At 37.7% G+C, this 18,411-nt stretch overlaps 1 protein-coding gene across 3 annotated transcripts in view; it reads right to left on the bottom strand.

Annotated features, from left to right (window-relative positions):
- The window catches only part of whrna (whirlin a), a 138,051-nt gene that overhangs the window by 58,193 nt on the left and 61,447 nt on the right, over positions 1-18,411 (bottom strand). For all 3 annotated transcript variants that reach the window (XM_028026088.1, XM_028026090.1, XM_028026089.1), the window contains exons 2-3: positions 16,928-17,146; positions 4,742-4,867 (exon numbers count right to left, since the gene is read on the bottom strand). In XM_028026088.1, the coding sequence (XP_027881889.1) occupies positions 4,742-4,867; positions 16,928-17,146 (345 nt within the window). The remainder of the gene's footprint in view (positions 1-4,741; positions 4,868-16,927; positions 17,147-18,411) is intronic.

Genomic DNA, 18,411 nt, shown 5'->3' with positions numbered 1-18,411 from the left:
ACTCATACACAACACCACCTGCAGTAATTTTGGTAGGTTTTATATATTTGGTCATTTCTAAGCTTTGTTTTCATTTAGGTGAATTTACTCCTCCAATAATATTACCTTAGACATTTTTTACTTAAATCTACCCAACCTAACACCTCTAACGTTCAGCCAACAGACCAAAACTGGTTAAATCTCAAAAACATTAAAGAAAGTTTAATTTCTGCTTATTATCTTGTATCGTCAACGTGTAGCTTTATTAAATTATTACTGCTGAGGGTAAAATATTTGTATTTTTCTTTGAAGAATTAATAAATACTCCAAGTCACAAGCTAATTCCTTAAAATAAAGTAGATCGTTGTTTAAAATTTGTTTGTTTTTTTTAAATGTGATTTTATTTGGTTTAATTTTAAGCCTAAATCTTCTCTTCCTGTAGATCAGGATCCGATTCCCGACAGTTTAAACCACTCCTGCAGCTGGATGCTCTTTTCATCGTGACATTTCAGATTTATTAAACTACACAGAGTAAAAATACAAAACAAAAAAAAAAACTGGACAATAGGAAATGTGACAAAGCAACAAAATAGATTGGTGTGGAGATCGAAGCTGTTACAGTGGAGTCATCGGTGCGGCTAACATTAAGCAGCCTTTGTCTGTGAGCCGGGCTGAACCAGCATCAAGCTGAGGTTCTGTTCACCTTACAGGGACTTAAAGGACCAATGGTGTTGATTTAAACCGGAGAAAAGTTAAAACAAAAAGGCTGGTCAGCATTTATCAACCTTTATCTACAATATCTGAGCTCAGAGAAAAAACTCAGGGGTTTTTACGGCAGAGAGTAAAAGTTTCATCTGTCAGGAGATAAAGAGACGGAAAGATGAGGAGGGAAAAACTGAGCAAGAGACAAAAGGACAAAAGGATGGATGAAAGGAGGGAGGGAGAGAGGGATGGATGGATGGACGGATGGATGGATGAAAGGAGGGAGGGATGGGTGGATGGATGGATGGATGGAAACCAGATTAACTGGTTAATTTGTGATCTGAATAACTGAGTCAATCTATAATATGTTCAACAGAGTTTCTGTAACAATGTGCAATAATATAATAAATTTAATATTTAATCAATCTGTGATTGATTGATTGTCCGTCCCTCTGAGCACACCGACAGCTCCTAATGAGATGCCTTCAGGACCTGGTGAAGGGTGGGAAACCAGAGCTCCACAGCATGAAACCAACATCTAACCTGAACGTCCCGGCTCTGCAGATTCAAATGCCTCCACATCTGGAAACACGTGGAATCAGTGATCCAGGAACTCTCTCTAATGCCCAAATTCCTCTTTATTTTTAATGCAAATGACATGTAAGTCCCAACAATCTGTCCAGGAGACAGAGGCAACGCCGTACGTTACAGCAGACGTAACCTTTCCCCGGGTCTCTGATCAGATTAAGGCCAACCAGGCAGATGTCAACAAAAGGCCAATGAGAACAGGTTGACCTTTCCTTCCCCAACCTGCTCAGTGGGAAGGAAAACATTCAAAAACAGAAAGACAAACACCTGCAACAACAGTCGGTCGCCACAGTAACATTTACACCTGTGGACCAGTGTCTCTGAGGCCTGGAGGACGAGACGGGGACATGGTGGTGGACCAGTCCAAACAGGAAGTTTCTGCTGGTTTAACTCAGATTTAAGACTTTTTAAGACCACTATGAATGGACTTTAAAACCTGGATCCCCGTAGACAAGTACAAACTTCAGAGTTTAATAGTAACCAGTTACATTTATGCAAATACATTTAATTGAGTAACTTTTGGGAAAAAAATTACTTTTCTTTTAGGACTGCTTTTACTGAGCTGTACTTTTTAACTTTTACTTTAGTAATTTTATTATGAAGTTTTGCTAATAAAACAGAAACAAACCATTTGATCCAGTTACCGGTTGTGTTCGGTGAATATGGATGTTTGCTTTTTGGTCTGAGAGGGTGGTAATATTTAACTTTTACTATCAATTTCTGCCAGCGCCAAATATTTCACTTTTATTGTGTTATTGTTTTTACTTGTTTTTGGCAGTAAAAGTTAAAAATCCCCCCCCTCTTAGACCAAAAAGAAAACAGCCGTATTTGCCCAACACCCCCCTGTGACAGGATGAAATGGTTTGTTCCATCGCTAGCTGGAAACAACGCCATTAATATTGACAGAGGTCCCCAAATATAAGTTTTTAATATTTATATTTCTTTTTTGAAGGAATTGTCTCAGCGTTTCCCCCCTATGTAGCGGTGCTGATTACAAAGGCCTGAAAGCGAGAGTCGTCATCCATCTTTGTCATCCCAGCAGAGGAGCGGTGAGCTGCAGGGGAAGGAGCAGCAGCAGCAGCTGCAACAGCAGTGAGCTGCAGCAGCAGTGAGCTGCAGCAGCAGCAGCAGCAGCGGACAGTTATGAGGAAGCCTCCTCTCCTGCTGAGCACCGGCCGTCACACACATCCGTAGAGAGTTGGATTCTGCAGCCGCAGGATGTTTACAGCAACTCTCAATATCTCTGCTTCACAACTCATTCATATCTTCTAGGCATTTACTCTAAAACTATTTTCATAAAAGATGAATATTGTCAGGTAGAACACATCAGTTACTTAAAATGACAAGATATAGAGATTTTAATAACACAGCAAAATAGGATAAAGGTTTGCTGCATTCTTCTACAGGAAATCAGAAAAAATAAGTAATACGAAAATTAAATAGAAAATATATGTGTAAATAAATAGGATTAAAAAACTGAAAAGTGACTATTCTACAGATAATAAAGTAAAATGCATTTTTAAATAAATAATAGATTTATAAACAAAATGTAATTATTGAAAATAAATTTAAAAGATGTATGTATGTTGCCACAAACGTATCAAGAGAGAAAGATTAATAAAAATAAAATGCAAAAATGTTATAAATAACAAATAGATTTATAAATAAAAATAAAATACAACTACTGAAAATTAAGTGACTTGGTAGTAAAATATAGATACATATTAACAATAAAAATTTATATAAAAAGTCAAAAATATGTATAATTTGAAATATATATTAAAATATTAATTCATGCAAATATAAAAACAAAATAAAAGTGTATCAATCTGACCTTTTAAAAAATATATTAATTAGGGTAATACTATGAAGAATAAAATTGTAAAATCTAACACCGCCTAGACTAAAAGAATTTAAGTATTTAAAAATTTAAATACTTGCTTGGGGCCAGACTGTGCTGTAGTTTTAAAATAAAATCAAACAATTAGCTCGCTGAAAGCAAACAAAATGAATCAGAACATTCATTCCTGCTCACTATTAAGGTTTCGCTGCTGTGACTAAAATAACAAACTAAATAAAATAAAACCAGGTTAAATGAGAGCCGTCATCAGCTGTGGCGTTGAGGTCTTTGGAGGATTCCCTGTCACCTTCATCGCTGTCAGCGCTGACAGCGAGCAAAGTCCCGATTTATCTCCTTTTTATTTACTCCTAAACTTCTCAGCAGGATCTTCATGATGTTTCAACATCTGAGCAGCTCAGAATACCAAGAGTAGAAAACAAATGAACAAACTAACTTCATAAAAGTTTAAATTGAAGAAAACCTCAAATATTAGAGTAGATTGAAGTCAGGATTTAAAAGCCCTTTAGTCTGGATCAGACTTCTGTGTGATTTTCATTTTTTCTGACATAGAGAGGAAATATTTACCAGTGTATTCATGTATTAGAATGGCCCAGTCAAAGTCCAGACAGACGGATCTGAAAACGGCTGTTCACAAACGCTTCCCATCCAGTCAGACTGGACTTCAGCTGGTTTGCACAGAAGAATGAACAAAAAATGTAAATTCTGGTAGAAACAAACCAAAAAACACTAGCAGCTTGTTACTGCAGCAAAAGGGGAGCTGAATACTTTTGCACTCCGTATTTTCACTTTTTATTTGTAAATTATTATTTGTTTTGAATCATGTATAATTTTCTTTCTACTTCACAACTGTATCCCACTTCCTGTTTTATGTCTTTCACATTAAATTCCAGTGAAATATATTTATGTTTGTGGTTATATGAAAAAGTTCGAGGGATGCGAGTCCAAGTCACTGAATGAGAGGCAACAACAAACTGGTTCTGATTTTACCAACCATTTCACTATTATGGTGTGTTCAAATGCTGAAAAACATATCACGATATAAACGGTTCATATCAGTCAATAATACCAATAATTATTGACCAACAATGTCTGAAATATTTATTTCATTTCACGTTTTATCCAGTTTTTACTCCACACAGTTATGATTTATTTTTAAGCAGTTATGAGGCACGGTGGTGAAACTTGAAACTGCTGCTGCGCCAGTTACTCAGCAGGCCGTTGCTAGGTAACCACAGAATGAATGAGTTGCTAGGTAACCAAAGCGTGAGAGAGATAGATGATTCCAGCAACTTAAGAGAGCCTGAGCTGCTAAAGGGTTTTTTTCTGTCTGATTATGTGTCTAATGCGTTATATTTATTTATTGTCCAGCCTTACTGGACTGTCAAAAGATCAGAAGAAAATTATTTAAACAGTTTTTTACTCACCAAACTGTGCACCATAATTACCACTTCAACTGATATTTACATTAACACGATGAAAACACCAGTGTCTTGTTCTTTAATTACCCTTGTGCTTTTCACAAGTCGTTGTGATTTCTGTGACATTTCTTCAAAAATGTCGCCTTTTCATTCCGTTATTTGGATAAATGAGACAAAGAAGAGACAGGAATACCTTGAGTCCTCCGCACTCCGCTGCCGATCCCTTGTCCACTCCGGTGATGTAGATTCCCAGCGCGTATTCAGCTCCTCCTCGGATCATCAGGCCCAGAGACCGTCCGTCATCCAGAACCAGGTTCACCTGTTTGTGACGGGCAGAACAGCAGATAAAACAGACGCTCCATAAACATCAGCGCTTTACAGGACTCAGATTGATGACTGTGGCTGTGGAGTCGGGCTCTTAATAAGACAGAAGACAGATAACACGTCCGATTAATGAAACGCCGTCAAGGAACAAACCTAAAGTTCTGGACATTGTTAAACCTGCAGCAATAAATCCACATTAGATGTTTAAAAATGGGGCAGAGGATCATTAGGTTCCCAAAAGGGTCATAAATACATGAAACAGAAGAAACTCATAGATCCAAAAGCGAGTTATGTGTGGAAAATAAAAAATGTGACACCACTTATAGATCATCTTGTCAGGATTCAGCGGCATGAATTTAGATAAAACTGGAGTTATCTGAGAGCCATCACCTCAAACTGGACGTCCATTTATTACCTTTAACACGTCATTATGTTGGACTTCAAAGGCAACACAGATACGGCCATATTGGAATTTTAAAAAACAATTTTTACAAACATTTCTATCTTAAATGCAAAATCTTGATATTTTTGTACAGCTTTGGTAAATATGTTGTTCTTTCAATAATTATTTTTTTTTGAGTCTGTGTAGTCCACTTAATCGATTACTAACTAGTTGACAATTATCAATAACTAGTTAATCACGATTAATCAATTCGTCACTAATAGACATTTTTCTAATGTTACCTATGTAATTATTGAAAATTAAAATTTTTAAGCTGTTCTCAATCATCAGTTTTGTAGCATTAGCTTTGTAGTGTTAGCTCGTAGCGTTAGCATAGCATGTGTCATCATTAAGGATTTCCATAATTTCCTGTAATGATTTTAAGTCATCTTGGAGGATTGGTGATCTCTTTAAGTTGCTGTTAATCATCAGCGTTGACTCTTAGCATTAGCTTGTAGCATTAGCAAAGCTAGCATGTGGCATTTTTCAGGATTTTTATCATTTCCTGTCCGCTATCAAACAGTGCTCTTGCGTTACCAACTAAAAAGGGTCACATAAGTTTGTTTTTTTTTCTGGATGTATTCAACATGCTCATTGTTTTGGTCAGCTGATGCTGCCAGGATAATTTCCTAGTATTGATTAAATTGAAAATCGATTATTTTAACAACCTTAACAGAAAGGAGGATGAGAATTGGGGGAGACACTTCGTTCCACTGCATCAGACGACTTCAAAAAGTCCCTGATGAGGAAAAAACCCACTGCTGATAATCCATCAGTTAGATAAATGGGTGGAAGATAAAACAGCCTCTCATGGATTAATGACTATGTCTAGTTCAATATACATCTTTATGCATAAATGGAGGGATATTATGATGCATCTGGGAGGCACCGTAGATCTGACAGATCTCACCAACATCTTTAATAAGGAGCTGAAATAGTACATGACATACTAATCAGGAAACGACTTGGAATGCACAAAACACCTCAGGCATCCTCTTGGACTCCTAAATGTTCCCGCTGCCAATCACTTTTCAATCTCAGACGTCCATCAAGACAGAAAAACAAAAGATTTGGAAGTGAGTCAACGGTTAAAGCTGGTTACAAAAGTTATACAAGCAGATTAGCGGAGGACGCTCGAGTATGCTCTGTGGGTTAACTGAACGTCGGGGCAACAATCTTCTGAATGAAAAGCAACCACTTTACCCGCTCTAATGAGAAAAACACAGGGAGGCAAACAACACATGTAAAAACAGCTGTTTCTCTAATTCTGTGTGGTTGGCCGCCTGCCAGTCCTCCACGGCACGCTGCCCTGAAACTCTGCAGTGCATCGTTTTATTTTCAACCGTCGCAAAAGAAGAAGAAAAACAAAAACGGCTGTCCTCTACTTCTAGAGCAGTCATGTTGGAAGGAAAGTCAAAGAAACGGCTCATTGTCTCCTGAAGAGGCTGCACAAAAATTAAGATTTGTACAAATATATTTTAGTGATTCTTCATTGGCTCTGATTGACTGAAGAGTTTAGCTGCTTCTTTGACTGGTCAAATGTAAAACCAAGAATATGTATTTAAAATGACATGTTAGCATCAAAATAACACCTTTACTGTTTATTTTTCCATCCATGCAGTCAAATTTATTGATTTTATATTGCTACTTTAGAAATATTTGCAAAGAAGTTTGTGACATCTTTCCTTCTTGGAAGTGCTTCAAAAATCTACAACAAAAGATGAGAAAAAAAACATTTTTTATTATTTAAAGAATTTAAACAGCTCAATTTTTGTCTATCGTCTGTGGTATCGATTACAGACTATAGCTGGAAATCAAGTCACGCTACGCCAGCAGTGTAGTAAAAGTAAGAAATACTGACACCTGCTGGTGCTTTTTAATACTTTTTTCGCCAGCTTTATTAGCTTTCCCCATATCATGTGATTTATGATGGATGCAGAGGATCTATGACACATTTCTACTCTACAGCTAATATTTTGTTAGCATCTTGTAAAAAAAAGTTAGCAGATATTTTCTACTGCCTTTGAAAACGGCTGAGGTTAATACAAGTGGTGGGGCTGAATTAAAATTTTAATTGAGTTTACTGTGCAGTCTGTAATCAGTTAATCACATTTTCATCCAAAACAACAAAATACGCAACATTCTTAACTCAGAAACAATTTTTGCTGCTAAACTAAAGAAAACATAAATGAGCTCAACATCAATATTTGTTGTTTTTAATCTATTATTGATAGCAGTGCATTTGAACCCCTGACTATTCATGTAACTTGTTTGAAATAATATTTCTTTAGAAAAGTGGACTGCGGACGCTGACATTAGCATTAGCTAGCTGCAACATGATTAGCACTGAGATGCTATTTCAGGCTAGAAAAGCTTCGCTGATTGAATAACTGCTTTCAGCAGAACTTACACTCAGCAGCAGTCTTTCCCAGCGTCCCGACAGATCGTTTCAGAAGCAGAAATTAACTTCCAGTGGGGCGAAAGAATCAGTTTTACAGTGCGGATGCCGCACGTGCGTCAGAATTACAGCCGTTCCAGAAACACAACACAAAGGTTCCGCCTCGGAAAAAATGTATTAATTGTGTTAAAATTTTTAAGGCGTTAAAATATATGCTATTAATTAGTTCAAATTAACACATTTAACTGCATGACCTTGGATTTAACTTGTATTTAAGCTTAATAAAAGGCTTAAAACAATTACCACAGATTTTTTTTCAGGGGCAGGGATTTTATTGTAATCCATAGGGACCCAGAAAATCTTTGGGAACCACTGCTTTAAGAGAATCTCTTTTTACAGAGAGCACCAGAGGCTAAAGAGCTAATGAAGAGTTTATTTATATAATAATAATAAAGCCAATGTGTTCTATCCCACTGAAAGTCTTTGTTTACTGCCTTTAGGTCTTCTCATCTCCCTATGACTTTATCTACAGCTACTGGTTTTCTCCCTTAAGCGTCCTTTTTACTTAATGGGAAAATCATCTAATGTCATGGTCTTCTGTATAAAAATGATAGGCATATGGTTTATAAATTCACACTTTTTAGATTTAGGATATAAAAAGAAGTTTTGTTGGGATAAAAAAAAATCAAACAAACGTCTTGGAAAACAATGTGTCAGCATTTTTTCATACCTCCATTCAGAGACCAAAGGCTGCCTTTTTTAATTCTACAGTCTGCAGCGAGAGTGGTGTAACTGTGCCAAACTTGAAATGTTATCTATTCTCCCCATCACAATGAGGTCTTTCATTACCCGGCCCGCGATGCCGCTCACGCTCACTAAGATCGAAAAGTGGAATCAGTTGGACCCGGGTGGCTGCAGGACGGCCTGTATGCAAATATCTCAATTAAATCATGTCAGTTCTGGACCCGCAGGCGCACAACCGGCATCTGGCATACCAAGCCTCACTTTCCTTCAGCGGACGCCGAGCAGCTCCTCGTTTTAATAGCAAGTGTCTGGGTGTCGGAGGCAGGGACGTCACCTCGGATCACCTCGGGAGAATTACAGCGTTCAGGTTCTGACATTTCTGCAGGACGTTGAGAAAAGTTTTAATTACCAGAGCCATCTTTTATTGGCTCCACGCAGCGTCCCCGAGCATCGACTGCTGCCACTAAATCAATTAATTGCTCCCTCTCCTTTCCTACAGACGCACTGACTGCTCTGCTGCTGCTGTGAAGTGCAAAGCAGAACATTTTTGGGTAAAAGTAACGGGACCACTGGAGCTTTTTAAAGTGTTTTCTATGCTGCAACTACAACTTTCAATATATTTACTGGGATTTAATGTGACTGACCGTCAGAGTTGGGTAGTAACAAGTTACATTTACTCAATTCCATTTACTTGAGTAACGTTTTTTTAAATAATGTACTTTTAGGAGTATTTTTACAACGCTATTCTTTAAGTAATTTTATTATAAAGTATCTCTGCTCTTACTTGAGTAAAATTTCAGGATTTTCTACCCACTGAATGAAAAACAAACATGTTTTAACCAAAAATTCACCAGACACAGACACAAACCTGTAGTTTTTGTTCAAGTTTTGTAGTTTTATCTTGAAAGAAACTGATTTGGAAATTTGTTCTTTTGCCTGATTTTATTATTTTTTGTAACTAATATGAATTATTGTCATTTTGGTTCTTAAAATACCAAAATTTCCACATAACTTTATATTTTGGTTCGTCTGATTATGTAATTTTTAAATATTAAATTATTGATAATTTGATTAGTTACTCAGTACTTGAGTAGATTTTTACCAAATAAAATTTTACTATTACTTTAGTAATGTCTTGGACAGCTACTTTTTACTTTTACTTCAGTACAATTTTTAGTTTCAAAAACATCTGGACTGTAACATCACTAATCAGCAGCTAGGTGATGGAGTTGCCTGTCACCTAGCAACCCCAGCTTGTTACCCAGCAATCCCAGCAGAGGTCCACCTTTTACCCACCAACCCAAGCTGAGCTCCAGCACATTTGGTCAGCTGGTTTTACTGTTGTGTGTGCTGTACAATGGGTGCTGGAAAAGACAAATGTTTTGTTGTTGGCATACTATTCAGAAAACACTTGCTGCATCCTTGTTAGTTGTGCAGGAGGCTCCACTAATGCTTTTCAAAGATGTACGGCTGTATAATAAAACCAAGTACAGGGGACGCCCCTGTTTGCAGTTCAATATTTGCAGATTTCAGAATTCACGTCTAAGATTTTCTAAATAAAATGCAGCCTGGGACGTCTTTGGCTAGTTTGGCTAAAAGTAATGACAGTTGACATACTTTTAGCCAATCCAGGAGCGCCTTTCATTTTCCTTGTCGCTGATTGGTTGAGCCAACCAGAGCTGAGATAAGTAAGGCTGTAGATGTTAGCTTCTGCGGTTATGCTAACACCATTTCCACTGTAATGCATATTAAGGTACATTTGGTGTTTGACCTTTAAAATTGACACTGATAAGCATTTTTAGAACAGGAATCAAATATTTAAAGGTTTCAGCAATAGCCCCAGGGTGGAATATAAATCCAGTGTAAATGCAGATCGCTTGTTTCTGGCTGGAAGGCAGAGATGTTATGAGACTCTGTAACTGTTGTCACAATAACTGTTGGTTTATTTTCATCTTGTCACATTTACTGAAGGATTATAACCACGAATAAGAGTAGATAGTCAATAGGACAATCTGAATCCTTCAAGGAGAAACTGTGTTTTATCTCTGAAAATCAGAAGAATGAAAAACAGACAGCTGCCATAACAGGAAGGCGTCTCCATGTTTATCCTGCTACCAAACCAGGGTATCGATTACACTGTGATTGATGATGACATCAGTGCCGTGACGTTCCTGAGCTTGGTCAAAGACCGCCGCAAAACATAAGTTAATGCTGCAAAATTCTTGCTTGGTTGACATATGTGGATATGAGGTTTTCACAATAAAAAATGTGAAAGTGGTGCTTTAATTTTGTGTTTAATCAGTAATTAAAGCACTAAACTTTGCTTCTAGTCCTTGAAAGTTATTGATATTTAAACTGAACAGTTCTGTGATAACGTGTAATTTAATTTTGATTAGAAGATTAAAATGTGGAAAAAGTTTTCTACAGTAGAAACCGGATAAAAAATACACACATTTATTTTCTCACTAGAAACTATTTATAATAAGAAGTACATCTTGCCTTTAAAAAGCTAACAAAAACATACTGAAAATATAGATTACAACATTCTTTGTTTTAACTGACAGCCATGTTGCTAGGCAGTTGCTATGACAACATAAACAAACCACAACAATACTAGTACATTACAACTTTTACTCATTTACAATTTTGAGTCTTAAGCCTGATATTAACAACGAGGCTTAATCAATCCTAACCAACTTTCAACAAGATTTATAAATCAATAGTTTTAGTTTTTATCTTTTACTTTTTCATGTTGTTTACATCTATTTATTATAAATTTTCTTTCACACTCCCTTTTTCCACAATACAAAAGAAAATAAATGTTTGACTAAACAAGCAAAATTAACTTCAAAATGTTTAGATACTGAAAAAGTTCTATAGATTATTATATATGGCACGTGTGTCAAACTCAAGGCCCGAGGGCCAAATCTGGCCCGCCATAGCTTTTTATGTGGCCCTCTAGACTCCAAATCATAGCAATGGGCCCCTCCAGTTTTTACAAATAACCGCAAAATTCACACAAAAATCAACAGATTCCCTCATGTTTTCTGAGTTTATCAACATTTTTTCTCAAAATTGTCCATAAACATTTGGGTTCAAGTGCCTGCTGTCTCAGCCTGACCTGATGTCAAGTTATAGTCCATGACCGATAGAGCGATTAATAAAAGATCACATTTAACATCATATGTTAGCGCAAATATTGTAAAAAATTCCTTACAGATATTTCTAAATTAGCGCCACGAAATCTGTGATGATTGCAGAAAAGCACAAAAACAATCCTGGATGAACTGATTAGTGTGAAAAGATGTTCAATATTATGTTATTTTAAGAAACACTTATTGATGCTGAAACACCTATTTATTGATATTTTAACAATTTAATTGGTTTTTATCAATATGTTCTGGCACAACAGGCCCTTTATGAACATTCAGGTTTTTGATCTGGCCCAAAACGGAAATGAGTTTGGATAAAAACGAGTGAATCATGGACTATTTTGAATGTAAACAAGAATGAAGAGTGAGATATTTGGTGGTGGAATGATGTCACACCGCCAGCAAAGGAAGACTCTGTGATGTCACTGGCGATGCAGTCTGTGATGTCATCAACTCAGAATTGTATGCAACACAATTCTGCATATTTTTCATTGCTTGCAATATCACTGACTAGCTCAGACGTGCGCAAAGCTCTTTCCAATCGACGGTTCAAGTAATTTACGACAGATTTTGGCTAAAGGATTTGAGGTAGAAATGTTTCACCAATTTCAGAAATACCGCAACAGGATGATGGGACTCCAGGCAAGAACGGGAGTCTGGCAAAACCCCCAAGGCAGCTTCGCTCCTGCACACTTGGATATTTTACACGGGGAAACCCAAAGACTGGACTCCAGTCTGGAAATGGAGAGCGCCAGATTAGAAGACCTGAGAGCTGAAAAGGACGACATGTTTTTAGAAATGTCCCAAAAGATTGCGTCCCTGCAAGACAACGAGAAACGTCTGCAGGAAGAATTGGCTCGGCTCAGACATTCATACAATGAACTGAACTCTAAATATCATAGTGAAGTTTCTGGATTACAGCAAGACGTGGAGAGATATCAGCAGGAGGCGAGACGTGAGAAAGACACCAATATAGAGAGAGAGAGAGAGAACCTGCAGCTTGTCAACAATCTGAGAGCTGAGAAGGAAGAGCTCTTCCAAAAAATGGCAAGAAAGATTATAATTCTGCGACACAGGGACAGGCAGATGTTCCATGAACTGGATCGGGTTCATGTTTCACATGAGGAGCTAAAATCTAGACATAGAACAGACGTAATGGAGTTACAGCAGCAGATTGAGACCTACCAGCAAAAGATAAAGCAGGATCAAATGGCTCTTTTACAAAGACAAAAGGCGGAGAAGCTTATATGGGATATAAACCGATCTGCACTGCAACAAATCGAAAAACTTCAGCAGCAGGTAAAGGAGGAGAGAAAAGCTCACCTGGAGAAATCAGAGAAGGACAAGGCACAACTGGACACAATGAGAGCTGAATATGCCGTCCTCCATCAAAATGCAACAACAGAAATTAAAATCCTTCAAGACAAGGAAAGCAGTGCCCAGGCTGAGCTGGAGAAGATGAACGGTTTGTACCTGGAGCTAAAATGTCAGTATGAAAATGAAGTAAATGCATTTAAACAGCAAGAAGAGAAATATCAGCAGGAGATCAGATGTTTGAAAAATGATTTACAAAGAGCGAAAGAGGATCTCCTGCTGCTCAACACACTGAGACCTGAAGAAGATGATATACAACAAAAAGACATCACAGATTCCCAAGATGAGGAGGACGGCTCACAGGACCAAGTGGACCCGGTTGATGGCTTAAGTCAAGAGGATTCTCCAGAGGAGAAAATGTCAGGAGAAACTTTATCAGGTTGTTCCAACGATCCAGAATCCTCAGAAGAGACAGAGATCACTGGAGAAACCGCCCTGGAGGATTTGGACAATCTGGATGCCATGCAGGACGGTAAGAAGAAAAACTCTAAAATTTCATTTTGGAAAAGAGTATGGAACATTCTGCGATGGCAGAAGCCAAAAAGAAAAACAAAACTAAAGAGTGAAGACTGTCAAGAACATGTCTAATGTTCTGGATTTTTATGATATTTAGAGAAGGAGAAAGACGAGCAAGAGAGGAAAACAGGAATCAAACTCATGGAGGTTGTAGCCTCTGTGTACGGGGCGCCAGGCCACACTCCGTCAAATTTAAAACGTTAAAGTTTTATCCCCCATTGACAAACTAGAAAATAGATCCCTTCCCAACCCAATTGGAAAAAACGTGGGCAGCACGGTGGTGCAGCGATTAGCGCTGCGTCTTCACAGAGACCATCTGTGTGGAGTTTGCATGTTCTCCCCGTGTTTGCGTGGGTTTTCTCCGGGTGCTCCGGTTCCCCCCACATCTCCTAAAACATGTAGGTCAGGTCAGTTGGTCACTGCAAATTGCCCCCAAAGATTTGAAGAAACCCCAAACACATGTGCAGCTTTATTGTTAAACTTTAAAATTAATTGAATTAGCCGTACGTTAGCCCTTTTCCCTTCGCTGTTTTAGCACCGCAGCAACACTGGGCTCAATTTTTATAGCAACGTATTGATTTAGAAATTAAAATTTCTTCTTTTAATAGTAATGATTTCTGTTTATTTCCACTGTACTTGTGCTTTTATGGTTTGTCCTTTAGTTTACCGTTTCTACTCACTTTATATATTAAATTGCACTGAATTGTAGCTTTTAAACTGTTTAAATCTGTATTTTAAAGAAGATTAGCAAAAGGATCATGCAGTGGCTTTTTAGTGCGACTGTGGCTCAGTGGGTAGAGTGGTCGTCTTGTGACCAGAAGGTTGTAAGTTCGATTCCAGCTTCCTCAGCCACATATTGAGCTGCCCTGGGGCGGGGCACTTAGCGGCAAGTTGCCCCCCGACCTGCATGTCGGTGTAAATGTGTGTGTTTGTAAATGTGACTGTAGTGTGAAGCGCTTTGAGTGGTCAACATGACCAGCAAGGCTCTACACAAGTTCAGTCCATTCACCTGTTTTTCTTTTTATACCAAACATAAAAAAGTTGATTTAACAGGTTTGGATTCTTCAGGTTCCAGGATGTTAAATTAAGATTAGAGTTTAATCTGTACATAATATTAGATGATAATTGTAATCATAATTTAATTCTCTGAACCATAAAGAAACCCAAACTTGTTTTATCTGGTTTGTTTGTTATAAGAACAAAACAGGTTTTATAAAAAATAAAAGTTACTGTGTGATCTTTCTGTTAGTCTTTATTTAGAATAACAGATTCAAGGTAGTTTAACAAACTTAACAAAAAAGTGCAATTTAACATGAAAACCCGTAGAAAAGGTAAAAAGAAGAACAATCCATGAAAGCATGAAAGCAGAAAACTTAATCAGAAATTATTTCCATTACAGGAAGAAATCAATTCTTAGATCAATACTTTGTAATAAATATGAAGCTTTTGTGTTGTTGAGCTTATGTGTTTCTGCTTGTATAAGAGAAGGAAAAGGGGCTTAGAAATGAATAATTCAGTTATTTTTTAACCAGTTTATGGTAAGACAGCAAATTATGTTTTGTTTAGGACGTTACTTATAGGTTTTGTTTGTCAACCTGGGTTTAATTCCCAGTCCTGCAGAATCTGCTGCATGTCATTTCCTTCTCTCTCCTCCCAATTTCCTGTTCAACTTGTTAAATAACGGCCTAAAAAACTTTATCAGAGCCTAAAAAACTGGTGGGGGGGCTGGTTGACCTTTGATGACCTCTAGAAACATTTCTTTATGTCTTTAAAATTATAAACAAAATTTTTGCTGCACAAACGTTTGACACCAATTTTGCCTGATTTGAAGAAGGTGGGGGCCAACTTCACTCAGGTCTATTTACCTGCTACTTTACCCGCCACTGGAAGTTTCTTAAAAGTTTATCTGTTGGTCTGCAGCTCATGGGACCAAACCAGACGAGGAGATGAAAAGTTAAAACACTCAATATTGTCTTGTACACAAGTTCTGGTTGGGTAACAGCAAGATCACTGAGTCTTCTTAAAAGATACATTAGATGTTTTAGTTAATTTTTTATCTCCAAAGTGTGGTGTTGCAAAAGTTTGAAAACATTTACCGTATTTTCCGCACTATAAGGCGCATAGAATAGACTCTACAGTAGAGGCTGGGGTTACGTTATGCATCCATTAGATGGAGCTGCGCTAAAGGGAATGTCAACAAAACAGTCAGATATTTCAGTCAAACTTTATTAATAGATTACAAACCAGCGTTCTGAAAACTCCGTTCATTCCCAAAATGAATAAAAAGCTGTTTTATTATTTTCCCCGAGGTAAAGTCAGTGACGTGGTATTTTGGTGACACAGTTTATCTTTTAACAACAGCAAGGTGTAACATATAGTGGAGGGGAACTTTTCCTCGATTCAATAAACACGTAAAAAACAGTCTGATGCTGTTACGGTAAATCAAACGTTAGTGAATCACAATATAGATCCACTTCCGCTATAACCATTGATTGGTTCATGTTAAATTCTCTGCTGCTGCTCTGTTCCCATGTTCTACTGATCGCCTTGAGCTTAAACTCTGCATCATAAGTGTGTCTCTTAATAGGAGCCATTTTGGGGTCTTTACACAAAACCCAGCGTGCACCGCGCGCTTCTTCTTCTACTGGGGAAAATGAAGTCGGCGGCTGCTTACCGTAGTTGCGAGACCTGCTGTGTCTCAATATTGGTCCATATATAAGACACACTGGATTATAAGGCGCATTGTCAGCTTTTGAGAAAATTGAAGGTTTTTAGGTGCGCCTTATAGTGCGGAAAATACGGTACTTGAAAATGCTTTGAAAACACTTGAATTTTTCTTCTTCTTTTTTTAGTGTATGAACCTTAACATTTAATAAACACACCGTGTCTTGTTCTGTTTGGAGGAGACTGGAAGCCAAAATTCAAGATGGCGGAGGAATATTCGCTGCAGCGTCTTCTTCCATATATGGGCAGGACCAACCTGTCCGGTAGTTCAGCGAACATTACACACCTCAGCATGGAACCAGGCCTCAGATAGTGCTGTAAATCAATCTCATGTACTCGCTGCTAAGTGCAGAAACAACCTACATTACAGGAAAAACGTTTATCTACCGTCATCGGTGGCTAGGCTAACTAGCCTTAGCATTCATAACATGCCATGCTAGCTGCAGCATAGCAGAGAGCAGACAGAAAAGTGAATGACAACACTAAGCTCCACCTCCTGGCTCTGATTGGTTGCTTCTAGTTGCCACTGGGAGCACTGGGAGAAGACAGAGGAGCTTGATTTTTCACAGATTATTTGTCTCATACCAAACTGTTACGACACAACGACGGTTTTTCTTTAACCGTTTGTTTTTCCTGACATGTGAACTCCAGCTCTACCGGCTGAAGGACGGATCGGTTCTCCGGCCCTCCTCTGAATGTCTCTACCTTCTTCTCGTCTCCCTCCTGAAGCAGCTGCATGTTGCTGCGCCGCTGGCTGTCGGTCCGCCGCAGCGTGGCGCTCCGGTGCTCGGGTAGATCCGGAGGAGGAGACACGCTGCGACCCTGAGGATCCACCCAGGTGTAAACGTGGTTGGTGACGTAGCCGCCCGGGATCCGCCCGACTGAGCGCACCGACAGGTTCAGCTTCTTGCTGCCCTTCAGCACCTGACGAGGCGACAAGAACGAAGCAAACAGGCGTTTAACAAACAGAAAGAGGAGGACGAATCTATCAAAACATGAATTTATTGCCAAAAAATGGCTCTGTGGGTTTTTTCAGAAGTAGTAGAAACTCAAATAGAAGTGCACAAACATGAAAAGATGTGAATTTTGCGTGGCAGGTTATTTAATAGATTCAAACCAGCAGCTGCAGGTAACACCAGAGAGGAGGAAATGTGAGATTACAGGCAGAAACAACAGATTCCTCTCAGGCTCTCAGTTGAGCCTCTGACAGCTTTTCTACAAGCTGACCTGCAGCAGATCAGCGAGTTCCTGTTAAAAGTTTAGACAAATCAAAGTGAACGGAGCTGAAGATCCAGGTGCTCAAGAGTTTTATTTTAAATAAACACGAGTTTCTACTGAGCAACAGGACTGATGAGAAACGGCTCTGAAATGTTTGTTGGTGGTACAGAAGATTAAATCATCCCTTATTTATTTACACTTTTCTTCCAAAACTATTCCCTCTTTAGGGTCGGACTGTTTAAAGAAAACTAAAAGTAGATAAAAGTCGACAAAAAGAATTTATTTGAGGCTGATATCATCCTCAGTTTGTTTCACATTTATATAAACAAACAGAGAAATCTCAAACATTTCATCCAAACAGATGTTTTAAATTTAAATGTATTTGTTTACATTTGGTAGATTGATTTAAGTTTATACAGGAGAATGCTAAAGAATCCCAAGATCTATGGTACGGAAAGCAAACAGGGTTAAAAATCAGCTTGTTTTCTACGGAAGAGGATTACGACGAATGAATTTAATTTCAGAATTCTGACTTTTTTAAAATTTTACTTTTCTAAGAAGGTAAAATTTTCTAGAGATGTTATTTTCTTAGAAATTTTAGAAAGTAAAATTTAAAAAAATGTTACTTTTGAAAATGTCAAGCTTTTTAGGGATACTTTACTTTTGGTTAAAAAAAACATTTTTTTAGCTAAAAAAAATTTAGTAAAGTAAAAATACCTTTGTTACTTTTTAGAAAGTAAGAATTTACTTTCTAAAAATTTATTTTTCAGAAATTTTGAGATTTCTTTTCCCTCAAAAAATCCAACTTTTTAGAGAAAAAAGTCAAATCTCAAATTTAGACTTTTTCTCAAAATTCTTTCTTTTTTCTTACAGATCTGACTTTTCACTCAAAATGTTAATTTTTTTTCTCAGAATTCTCACTTTTAAAAAACATTTAAATAAAAAAGATGAAAAATTTCAAACCAAAAAGT

Source organism: Xiphophorus couchianus, chromosome 8 (assembly GCF_001444195.1).
Source record: "Xiphophorus couchianus chromosome 8, X_couchianus-1.0, whole genome shotgun sequence".
Taxonomy (NCBI): domain Eukaryota; kingdom Metazoa; phylum Chordata; class Actinopteri; order Cyprinodontiformes; family Poeciliidae; genus Xiphophorus; species Xiphophorus couchianus.
The sequence above is the reverse complement of the archived record's forward strand: the minus strand, read 5'-3'. Positions and strand labels throughout refer to the sequence as shown.